At 41.6% G+C, this 12,392-nt stretch overlaps 1 protein-coding gene across 1 annotated transcript; it reads left to right on the forward strand.

Annotated features, from left to right (window-relative positions):
- Nucleotides 1-39: 39 nt before the first annotated feature.
- Nucleotides 40-9,440, forward strand: hspb11 (heat shock protein, alpha-crystallin-related, b11). Its single transcript, XM_079516339.1, has 5 exons — nt 40-178; nt 3,799-3,905; nt 6,553-6,621; nt 6,733-6,776; nt 9,304-9,440. The coding sequence occupies exons 1-5, from the start codon at nt 87-89 to the stop codon at nt 9,394-9,396; spliced, it is 405 nt and encodes a 134-aa protein (XP_079372465.1). The 5' UTR covers nt 40-86; the 3' UTR covers nt 9,397-9,440.
- Nucleotides 9,441-12,392: the final 2,952 nt, after the last annotated feature.

Below are 12,392 nucleotides of genomic sequence, written 5' to 3' on the forward strand. Positions count from 1 at the left end.
TCGATAATAATGTAACGTTTAGCACCCTGAGCTGGAGGATCGTTACAATAGTCATCATCATTGATCATTAATGTGAACGAATAACGATGATCGATCAAAGTCTAAATTCATTGGGCGCAAAGGTTGTCCTGGCTTCTTCCAGTGATGACACTCACTGTCCTGAAAACATCATCGATGGGTAAGTTAACCATGCAGTCCATACTCCATAATCATAACAACATAAATGAAACTTGGCTGAGCACGGAAACAAGCTTAGGATTCTTGCGTTAAAGTATTTATTACATTTATTTGTACGTCTTTACAGTACATGTTCTGATGCATTGAACATGTGGTGGACCCTGTTGTAAACAAGTGTAATGCTTTATGCCGGTGTCGTCCACAGTTAACAGTTTTTGTATTGAGTTGTGCTGTACTGTAATTCTGCAAACTGTTAAAATACGGTACTTCAATCAATCAATCAATCAATCAATAAAATTCCTTTTAGCATACCTTGTATAGGCCTAATTGAACTGTACTTTCCTGTGCTTTTTTTCTGCAAACTGTTATTAAAGTATTCAATCAATCAATGTTTATTAGTAGCTTTTGCCATCAACTTTACAATCACTAGGCCTATAATCTAAATAGAAAATAAAAATGCAATAAAAGTAACAATTACAACTAAACAAAAAACACGTTTTGCAACACATTAAAGGTTGTGCCTTTGGGGATTAGTACAGGCTTAGTTATTTAACTTATTTGCATAAGGTGTTCTTTTAACTTTTTCTTACAGGTGAATTTTGCGTTTGTATTCGTTATGCGTGGGTGACAATATTATCACACGAAAAGATGAAATTTCAAATTACCTACCTAGGTTCCATCCTGGAGGCAAATCTTTCCGGTGATAAAATGGCCACCAACGTAATAAAAAAAACTCAACCAAAGAACAAGATTCTTACAGGATCTCTTCACTGGTTGACAAAAACACCTTGAAGAACCTAACAGGAGCCCTCGTACAAGGTTTCTTTGACTATGCATGCACCTCATCGTAGTTGGTACCACAGCACCTCAAAGGCCCCAGACTTCCCAAAACAAACTGGTCAGGCTACTACTTGGCCTCACTCCCCGAACCCACCTCACCCCTGTGAGGTGGGTTCACTTTGACAGGCTGGAATGGCTTATATTATTATTAGGGTTATTAGGGTTGACGACAGAGTACAGCATCTTGCAATGGGTTTGGTCCACAAGATTCGATACACCACCATGATACTCATGTACCTGTCTAAATAGTTCCTTAATGACAATGTCAACAAAGTCCACATCCACAACACCAGAGGGAGTTCAACAAACCATGTGCAAATTTCTTACATCTCAATGACAACAAAACCGAAATCATCATCTTTGGACAACACCCCACCCCTTTTGTTAACAACCTCGTCCAACTTACATCCAACATCCATACCAGTGCAAAAACTCTTTTTCGACAACCACCTCAACTTCGACAAACAGATCAGCTCTGTTTGTCACTGCTGACTGTGCCAACAACCCGAACCCTCAGAACAAAAGGTGACCGTGCTTTTGCGGTGGCAGCCCCTGAGCTATGGAACAATCTCCCCCCATATTAGAGCTGCTCAAACCATTGACATTTTTAAGTCCCTACTTAAAACGCACCTTTTTCCCTGGCTTTCAATGTTATCTGATTGTATATGCTGTTTTTCTTCGCTCTGCTTGATGTATTTTGCATTTTGCTTTAATTCATTTGTTGTGAAGCACTTTGGTCAACCCTGGTTGTGTTAATATGTGCTATATAAATAAAGGTTGATTTGATTTGATTTGATTTGATTTGATTTGATTTGATTTGATTTGATTTGATGTGCAACCCAGATTCGGTACAAACAAGGGACTAAATTAATTTCACTTCTATGCCACCAAAATGTGGAACGCCCTACCAACAGTCATTAAGACGTGCGCCACCCCTTTTCCCCCTCACGGTATATGTTCTTTTCCACTTTTTACCTCCTCTATGATGATTTCCTGTTTTTGGCTAAGTGTATATTTGTACATCTCTAAATGTTTTGACGAATTGAACACGGTGGACCCTATTGTAAACAAGTGTAATTCTTTATTATGGTGTCGTCCACAGTTAACAGTCTTGTATTGAGTCCAAACTGTTAATAAATACAATACAATCAATCAATCAATCAATCAATGCAATTCGGCAATTCCATCCTGTTACTACAGCTCAGAACATTTGAGAATATTTGGTATTGGTCTAAGTGTTACCAGATCACCTGCACTCTTTCACCTGTTCCACTGGCTTCTTGGCAAGTGAGGATCACTGTCCAACATGTCTAGATCCAAACACCATGCATTTATTTATAGCAATGTTCAGTAGTTTGTTCTCGCCGACCCAATCCACTACTGCAATCAAAAGGAATGGAGATTAGCTAGAGTAGTGGACTATAAATGAGTCACCAGTACACTAAAATCATTTTTATTTATTGATTGATTGATTGAATACTTTATTAACAGTTTGCATAAAGTACAGAGGTACAGTTATACAACAATGCTAAAAGGATAACACAAAAACCCCTGAGGTTGTTTCCATTGGTCCTTTGTATTCAATTTCACAAGACACAAATCATCAATAGAGGGTATGCTCGTGACATCATCATCATACCCGGAAGTTATGCGGGAACACCTACTGAGTGCCAAAAAAACTACTTCATGGCCTTGACAGCCCATACATTACATCCAAACAGATGTTTATCTGATTGCATTAAACAACGTTAAACTCACTTTGCCACTCGGTTTGCCACTCACTTTATGCATGCACATATACCCTCTATACTGGGAGCAGTGAAAATATATATTTATTTTGATTTATTTTGGGAAGCTAAAATACTTTTCTAGGTTCAGTTGCAAATTGCAGACAGGTGCTCTTTTTGGCAGTTTTGAATGAGGATAGGGAGTCACACTTTTTGATGCTGGTGGCGTAATAGTTGAATGAATTCATCCCCATGTTTGTGCCGAATCTGGGGGGAATGAGATCAGTGGAGCTCCCTTCTGATGTTCTGCCGGCGTGGGTGTTTCTCACTCTTTTGTTAAGGATCCTTTTTTATTTCGATTTAGTAGAAGGATAGAGAATGTCCAATAAAAGGCGTATCCAGTGGTGGAAAGTAACTAAGTACATTTACTCAAATACTGTAAGTAGAATTTTTGAGGCACTTTTACGTTACTTGAGTATGTCCATTTTAGATTTATATTATTAGGCTATTACAAAACATACCAATTATACCCTATCTTATACTTAATCTATTTGAAACAAACGTCTCTACAAGCTCAAAACACTACGGTCGTACATCAGAGGTAACAGTTTTGGACATATCACATGAGGTTTCCACCTGACAGAGACATTGAAGGCAGTTTTGTCTTATTTGTTTTCTTGTCTTTGTTCAGTGCTGTGACAGACAGCCTCGGAGAAACATGTTGTTTACCTGAGGGAACACATTTGTTTCTTTTTTTCCCCTCCCTCAGGGAAACATGTACAGTATGTGTTCTTTTTCTCAATGTCCTCTTTTTTTATTTTATTCCTTGCCCCCCCCCCACCTCCCCCCCACACTGTTCTTTTCCGTTTCTCTTTCTGAAGATAACAAAAGCAATGAAGCTTGCAAAGAAATAACAATTCGACCCACTTCTTTACACCTGTAAACCTGTGATGTGGCAATAATATAGTTGATTCTTATTCATCCGTCGTGTTTTTCCTCAGATGAAACGGCTTGTAATGTGTTTTTCTCCTTTCTTGTCCTCGTTTGTATTCAGAAACCCAGAGACATTCTGGATGTCCACTGGGATGTATCCTCAGGAGTTCGTCGTGGCGTTGGCTCAGCCTTCCACCATCGCTGCTGTGACACTCGAGAGCTATAATGGTAGGGAAATCAATCGTGTTGGATGAAATATATATTGTTGTTCAGAAATTGTCTGAACAAAAATAGTCAAATATATCTAATAGTATTGTTCCGATACGATATGCCAGTATCGGAAAAGCTGACGATACTGCTTAAATTACTGGTATCGGCGACAGTCTATGCCATTCCGATACACGGTCATATCACATGATGATTACAGTCATATTATTGCTAACAGCAATGAGACTGCTGAATAAGAGCCAAGACTGATTGAACAGTAGAGATGGGATTTATGGCTCTTTGAAGTGAGCCGGATCTCTGGGATCCGTTCCTTTCAGAGAGTCGTTCAAAAGACTGGCTCTTTTGAACGATGGGTGCGGGGGGGGGGGGGGTGCGGTCCCCCCAGTACCTCCCCAGGGCCTCCCTAGTGACTCCCCACTCCCCAGTGCCTCCCCAGTGTCCCCCCCAGTGCCTCCACAGTGCCTCCCCAGTGCCTCCCCAGTGTCCCCCCCAGTGCCTCCCCAGTGTATCCTGCTTAGGGCGCCAGCTTGCTCATGACCGGCCCTGGTTGAAACCCCCCTGCCCCCCTCCTCCTCTAAAAAGGAACGGCTCCCTACTGTGAACCGGATCCCATCGTTCCTTTCAAAGAGCCGTTCAAATGATCCGATTCGTTCACGAACGTCACATCTCTATTGAACAGTGTTTTACTGTTCACGCAAACTCATAAGTGTTAATTTAAGTACACTCGTCACACTCAAATGAACTAAGGATATTTACTGTGTAACTGAAGAATAAATATAAACACACTTTGAGCAATCAAGAGCAATTGCATGCATGTCAGAGTCAAAATTTAGTTCATATAATCTATAATGTGCTGGCTGGTCAGCCACAAGTTTCTATTGTGAAACTTACTTCATTAAGTTACTTCATTAAATATATTTATAAATGCACCACGTCTCTGTATGTCTGTCTGTCTGTAATACACGTAACTCGAGAACCGTTCACCGCACCGACCGTTAGCCCCACATTGGACACACGCGTTCCACACCCCCACAGGGAGTGCAGTGCCCGGTGTCGAGTTGGTCGGACGCACGGTTGTCCAGAACCACCACAAAAAGGCCTCTGTCCATATATGGGCATGAAAGGGACAGAGACAGATGGGTGGAACGGGTACTCTGACACGGGTACAACGGGTATTGCATAACCGAGTGGGGCATGGATATCCAACTTCCATCGTTATCGACTCTGTGCTCTACAGCCGGGCACCGGTCTAGTATATGAATTGTTATGTTGTGTCCATGATTAGACAACTCTTCTTTAGCAGCTTCATGGGAGGCACGGTGGTTAGCACGGTTGCTTCACAGCAAAAAGGTCCTGGGTTGGAACTTGGAAGCAACGCCTGCAGGGGTCATTTCTGGGTGGGTTTTTCGACTTTGTGTTTTTTTTTTTTAGCTCTCGCCTCCCACACACTAAAAGACATGCATGCTACAGTGGCTACAGACTGCTGCCAGTGCCCTTGACCAAGGTACTGGTGTGTTCCAACTGGAGTATTGGTCCCTGAGCAAAACGCTGCATTGGGCTCTGGGGCTGCCAACCACTCCTAAGTACCGTACATAGGATAGGTCAAAGGTAGAGGACAGGGTTTATCCAATTGAAAAACTGTTTAACTAAACTTGCCCTATACTGTATACAGTATACGTATAAAGTGGTCTTGCCTTGTAGATCGGCTATTTTCAAATACCCAAATTATGCGTATAAAGGGCTGAAGTGGTTAATTTATGTTTTATAATAATAATCAAAACCTACAAAGTAACTAGCAACTAAAGTTTTCAAATAATTGTAGTGGAGTATCAAAAAAGGCCCAAGATGTAATGAAGTAGAAGTAAAAGTATTTCACTTATGAATTGAATACCCAGGACCTGAATGGAAACAAGTCCGCAAGGACTTTTTCCGGTGATCCCTTTGGAAGTGTGTTTGACTGTACCCTGTACTGATTACATTTCTGTTTGACTGTACCCTGTACTGATTACATTTCTGTTTGACTGTACCCTGTACTGATTACATTTCTGTTTGACTGTACCCTGTACTGATTACATTTCTGTTTGACTGTACCCTGTACTGATTACATTTCTGTTTGACTGTACCCTGTACTGATTACATTTCTGTTTGACTGTACCCTGTACTGATTACATTTCTGTTTGACTGTACCCTGTAACTGATTACATTTCTGTTTGACTGTACCCTGTAACTGATTACATTTCTGTTTGACTGTACCCTGTACTGATTACATTTCTGTTTGACTGTACCCTGTACTGATTAAATTTCTGCCAATAACAGAATTCACTTTTACTTTACTTAGTTACTTTATTTTCTTAGTTTTTTCCCTGCATTCCTAAGCCAATAATTCGATATCTGGTCGAGTCACTCAATGGTAAGTCTCCCCATCATCATTATTGGCTTAGGAATGCGCTCAATGAATTCAGGCTTCATGGGGTGTGTAATTGATAGAAAATAAGTCATTTTGGGGGTGAACTACAGTCCTTTAATCCTCTTCGCACCCTGCGGAACATAAGGCTGTGATGAAAGGTATGCGTTGCTTTTATGTGGTTAAAGCAAAAATGTTTAGGACAGGACTGACTAAATGACTAGCTGTCTCTTCTCTTTGCAGTCAAGACTCTGAAGATAGAACGGAACACATCAGATAAAGCCTCTCACTTTGAGCCTGTCACCATCAAAGGTTTTTTTTGCATCATCATAATTCATTTATGTTAGGTTAATCCTTTCTTTGCCCCACTGTGCAAATAATTGGACTCACCGTTAAAACAGTTTTCACTCTTTTTTATTGTAGAATTTGAACATACGGAGGGACATCTTCAATCAAACACTATCGCGGTGAGTTGGCTTATCTGTATTAATCATCATGTGAGGTCCGCACGCACGCACGCACGCACGCACGCACGCACGCAATTACACACACACACACACACACACACACACACACACACAAGAAGTACTCAAATGTTTTACTTGAGTAAAAGTATTGGTATCAAAATGCTCAGATTATCGCTCCTTTTCATGGAGCATAGGCCGTTGAATACAGTTCGCCAGAGTCCTCTATCCTGGGCCTTCTTTTCCAGCTGTTTCCATGTCAGTCCACACTGCTTGATGTCAGTCTCAAGGTCCCTCCGCCAGGTGTTCTTCGGCCTCCCTCTCTTTCTTTTGCCTTGCGGGTTCCATCTAATAGCTTGTCTTGTGATGCTGGTATTGGGCTTCCGAAGTGTGTGGCCGATCCATTACCAACTTCTTCTCTTAGAGCCTGTACAGACGAGGACGATTTCTGTGTTACTCGGGCAAGTAATTCGCCGATCTGCCCTTTTTGTCACACGGAGACGGCGTTTTGGGGGACTTAAACGGCTAATTTTGAAACTACCTTCCAGGGTGGGAAAGTTTGGAGACGCGACTTTCTCGTCTCCGTGTGTATAGCAAATGCCGCCTAATTTGCTGAAACGGTGATGTCATAGTCCCCTCGCCACCTCCAAACTAACCAGTGTTAATGGTTTATTTCACCATAACCACTTACATATAAGTATCACAGCTATTTTATATTTGCACATAATGTCTATAAATCTCTTCTCCAAAAATGTAGAGGAGCTATTTTTGGAGAACAGAAACAACACCCCCGATCGGGGGTGTTGTTTGCTGAGATTGAGCAGGCGTGCATGCACGAGAGAGGAGTTATTACTTTGTGCTTGCTGCTTGTTTTCAGAAGAATTAATCCAAGGTTTGTCATATTATGGTTTAAAGTAGGCATAAACTTTAGCTGGTCAGTCAGTGTGTGCAGACTCCGAGAGAGAAGCAGCACTGCTCTGCTGATTAAATTGATATGACCTAGATATGTCATATGCGCATCTGACTGGCAAGATAATTAGTTATTTGGCAACACCTGTGTGAAATACCAGAATAAGCTTTTTCTTTTTTTTGGTGGCCATCTACAGGCTGGCCATGTGTACTACAGCGTTTCTTGAAAGCGGAGCAGTTTACCGGTCTCGTGTATACAGCATACATAATTAACATAACCGCAATGTAGACGCAGGAAAGTTTTATATCGTTCACAAACTTGCACAGGGAACAGCCCGAGACGTCCTTGTGTAGAAGGCACCTTAATCTCCTCTTCCACTGGCGGTAGACTCGCTCTCTGCCAGAGGTCATTATTGCTGATGGTGTCTGGCCAGCGGATGCTCAGAATTCTCCTCAGGCAGCTGTTGATGAAAGTTTGCACCTTCATCGTTGTTGCCTTTGTTGTCCTCCACGTCTCTGATCCGTACAATAGTACTGGCTTGATGTTTGAGCTGAAGAGTCTGAGCTTTGTCCGCTGGCTGATTTGTTTCAAGCTCCAAATGGTCTTGAGTTGGATGAATGCAGCTCTTGACTTGCCGATTCTGGCTCTGACGTCTGCATCCGTGCCGCCCTGACTGTCTATGACACTGCCTAAGTATATGTGAAGGCTTTTACTTCCTCAAGTGCTGTTCCCTCTAGTGTCACTGGATCTATGTGTGTTGTGTTGACCTTGAGGACTTTTCTCTTTCCTTTATGGATGTACTCTCAGAGTACCAAAAGTAAAAGTATGTACAGTATTATGCAGAATGTCCCGTTTCCCAAGTCTCCAAATGTATAAAATCCTTTGAAATTAGCAGATCTACAAGCTATGAGTTGCGGCGCATTGTGAGCTTCTAAGCTAATTCTGAGCCAAAGTATATAGGGCCGATGTGGTTAGTGTACAGCAGGGTTCCCCAATTAATTTTCCTCGAGGGCCATATTTTGACTAGGGTACCAGGCTGGGGGCCGAGTCCGCACGCGTGAGGTCGAGGTCTTGCCCTGAAAATGAATTTTCAGGGCAGGACCCCATTTGAAAAGGATGCCCAGTTTGACATGCATAGGCTACTGACCCCCATTTAATGCCATTTATATCTGGGACCCCCCCAAAAAAAAAAAAATATGTTCTTTTTTTTTTCTTTTTTTTTGGGGGGGGGGTCCGCGGGCCGCAAGGGGGCGCTCCGCGGGCCGCAAATGGCCCGCGGGCCGCCTATTGGGGTACCCTGGTGTACAGTATGTTTATATAAGTAATAGCACTCTAAATCTATAACTAGTATAGTAACTAGTAGAACATTTTCAAATAATTGTTGTGGAGAATTTTTGCCTCTTATAAGTAAAAGTATTGAATATTGGAAATATTCCAGGAAAGTAAATGGCACCTCAAAATGGTACTACACTGACCGCACGCATGCACGCTCACACTCACTCGCACACACACACCCACACGCGCACACGCACACGCACACACACACACACACACACACACACACACACACACACAGAAATGAGTGATAGAGCCATAGATAACGCCTTTCTCTTTCTGCAGCTGAAAGGAGCCAGCTGCACCCACCTGCGTTTCATCATCTCCTCAGGATATGATCACTTTGTCTCAGTACACAGAGTCACCGTGGAGAGCTAACTGTCCACACCATGCATGGGCAACACCTTCACTTAATGTGGCCCTCAGGTTAATATTGGAATACTGATATATTATTGATTTCAGCAGCTACAATTCCAGTTTTCCAGTGAACATTTTGTCATTGTATTAACATTCTCTCTCATATACAGACTGGTTAAAAATGTTTTGGCCATTAAAATAAGTCTAGGATTGTTGCTTTAATTCAATTCAATTCAAAGGAGCTGTATTGGCATGAGAAATCAACAAAACATACATGTACAAAACATAATTAAAACAATTGACAAAAATGGAAAGTATGTGTTGGAGGGGATACAGCATTGTGTAAACAGAGCTACGTATGTCACATTGCAACTTGGGGGAACCAATAGAGGGTATGCGCGTGACATCATCATCAAACCAGGAAGTTATGCAGGAACGCCTACTGAGTGGCAAAAAACTACTTTCTGGCCTTGACAGCCCATTCATCCACACAGAAAAGTCCTATCTGATTGCATTAAACAACGTTAAACAATTAAACTCACTTTGCATGTGGCTTTGCCACTCGATGTGCCATTCACTTTAAGCATGTGCATACTCTCTATAGGCTAACAAAACCACAACCATCATTTTCTTTTCTCCGTTTTTCATACTTCCATCGTATAATGGCCTCATTTGGCGAGAACATAATATGTTCTCAGCAAAAACTTTTAAAAACTTATCCTTTGTACATATACTATATTATAGTATATGTACAAAGGATACGTTTTTAAAAGTTTTTGCCGATACTGACACAAAATAGAGAAGCCATGGGTTGAAAGCAGTAGAGAATGGCTATATATGTTCTTTTGTACTGTATTATAGAAAGGAAAGTGTAATTAACTCTTAGCCTGCCGCCATTAATTAATCCCTCGATTGCGTATTGCCATGGTTTAATCACGCGTGACACTTACTTTGAAGAGCCAAATATCCGTATCGCATTTTACTATGAAACCATTCCGTGTGTGTTGACAAAGCTGTGTGCTCGTTCTCTCGGTCGGTGGTGGAAAAAGTGGACCGCGAGTATCACAGCGCCTGCTACAGGCCGTTGAAAACGCTTGTCTGGGACAAAGCGTCCTCTGCAATGTCGCTTCTGTGAGATAAAGCCGTCTGAAACCAGAGCCGGCAATGTAAGTGGATGCGCGCGCATTTTCAAAATGGCCGCGCCCATTGTGTCAGAAGCATAACAAAGCTAACTGACGGTAGATTTCGATACGATCGTATTAAAACATGCATTAATGAATACATCGCTGTTAAAACGGCTTTTCCGTTTGTGGCAGGCTACAAGATTCTACGTTTTAAAATTCCTATGTTCCTGGCGGGTAAACGATTAAACTGAATATGAATGAATCTCATTGTGCACATTTTGAGTCTTTGCAGATAAAAGAACACACATTCATTAACAACTTATTTCATGGAAATTAGCAGTCAGTGGGGATCTCGTTAGCTAAATCCCATGTATGTGTTTGAATTGGAAATTCAATTAAAAGGTACGTTTAAACTAAAACGTTCTCTTTTCAACTGTTGTCCTTTCGTTGTATTGCAGTTACCTGCAATTTACTTGAGTAAAAGTATCAAAATGTAGTACTAAAAGTAGCCTACTCATCATGCAGTTTCATAAGCTTTCAAATGTAGGGCTGAAGTGGTTAATTAAGCTATCTTACACAAGGCCGAACGGTTTGCGGACCGGTCTTGTTATCGGAAGGTCGCCAGTTCGAATCCCCGGACCGGCACGTTAAAATTACCACAGCTGAAGTGCCCTTGAGCAAGGCATTGAACCCCTACCATGAAATGTTCTATGAGCAGGGTCTGGCTGTAAACAAGCATCTCGAGCTTAGTCCATTCACCCTGGGTAAACAAAGAACTTTGCTTTGCTTTTGCTTTGCTTTATCGTCATTAATGCACGCCTGCGCAGAAGTGCATTAATGAAAGGTAAAGCACACCCTCTCGTGTAATATTGTGATTATACAACAGTTACCCTAAAAAAAACAAAAAAACATGTTGACTCAATTTCACTAAAACTAAGATATTCACCAAAAACATTTTTTTAATGACATGTAGCCACTATACGACCAGCGTCGACCACAAATGTCCCAAGAAAATAGCTATAGCCTAGCAACACAGTCAGCTGCGCTCTGGGAGAACAGAGCAGCTAGCACGGCTAGATGGCTGTTTCAATTGATCAGATTGCTTCCTCGAAACGACCTGTTTTATAATGTTTGCTTTGTAATAATAATCAAAATCTACAAAGTAACTAGTAGAGTAAAAGTATAATATTTGCCTCTGAAATGTAGTGGAGTAGAAATAAAAGTGCAGAAATTTGGAAATACTCCTGTTAAAGTTAAAAAAAAAATAATAATACCAAAAGATTGTACTACTATAGTGTGCTTTGTGTTGTCACTTGCAGGTTATGAGTCGGGGAACAGTTTCATCGCGAGCCTGGTGTCTCTATCTGCCAAGCTTTTCTGTTTTCTTTTTAATGAAAGAGTTGGTCAGTGATGAATGGTGGATTCCTCCGAACAAAAGGAAAAAAACAAGAGATAATCGTCCAGGCAATGTTGACTGGGAAAGATAGAGCTAATTAACTCATTACGAAAAGACGGGCTTAAATTGGCATCCTCTGCAACCCTTTCCCCTCCCCTCCCCACATGAGTAGATTTAGACATCCTCAAGGGGGGGTGGGGGACATCAGGACAAGAGGGAGAGAATGGGTGGACCAGATGGTTTCCACATCAACCAGCTATAATGGTCTCTGTGGGCTGCAGGCCCCTCAAACAAAAGACCCCCCATCCATCCCGTAAGCCTGATTTAATACTGGTGGTGTCGTGCAGTGAAAATACGCGTTGGGGAGCTCGTAGATAAGATATTTTCGATGCGTGCATCCGAGTATAAAGTGTACGGGTTATGTCATTTGCTACTGAGTCATAAATCTGAATCGGACTCAACTTTATTGTCACATGACATCACAGGTTTACACAGTT

The sequence above is a fragment of the Electrona antarctica genome, assembly GCF_951216825.1.
Source record: "Electrona antarctica genome assembly, chromosome: 12".
NCBI lineage: Eukaryota > Metazoa > Chordata > Actinopteri > Myctophiformes > Myctophidae > Electrona > Electrona antarctica.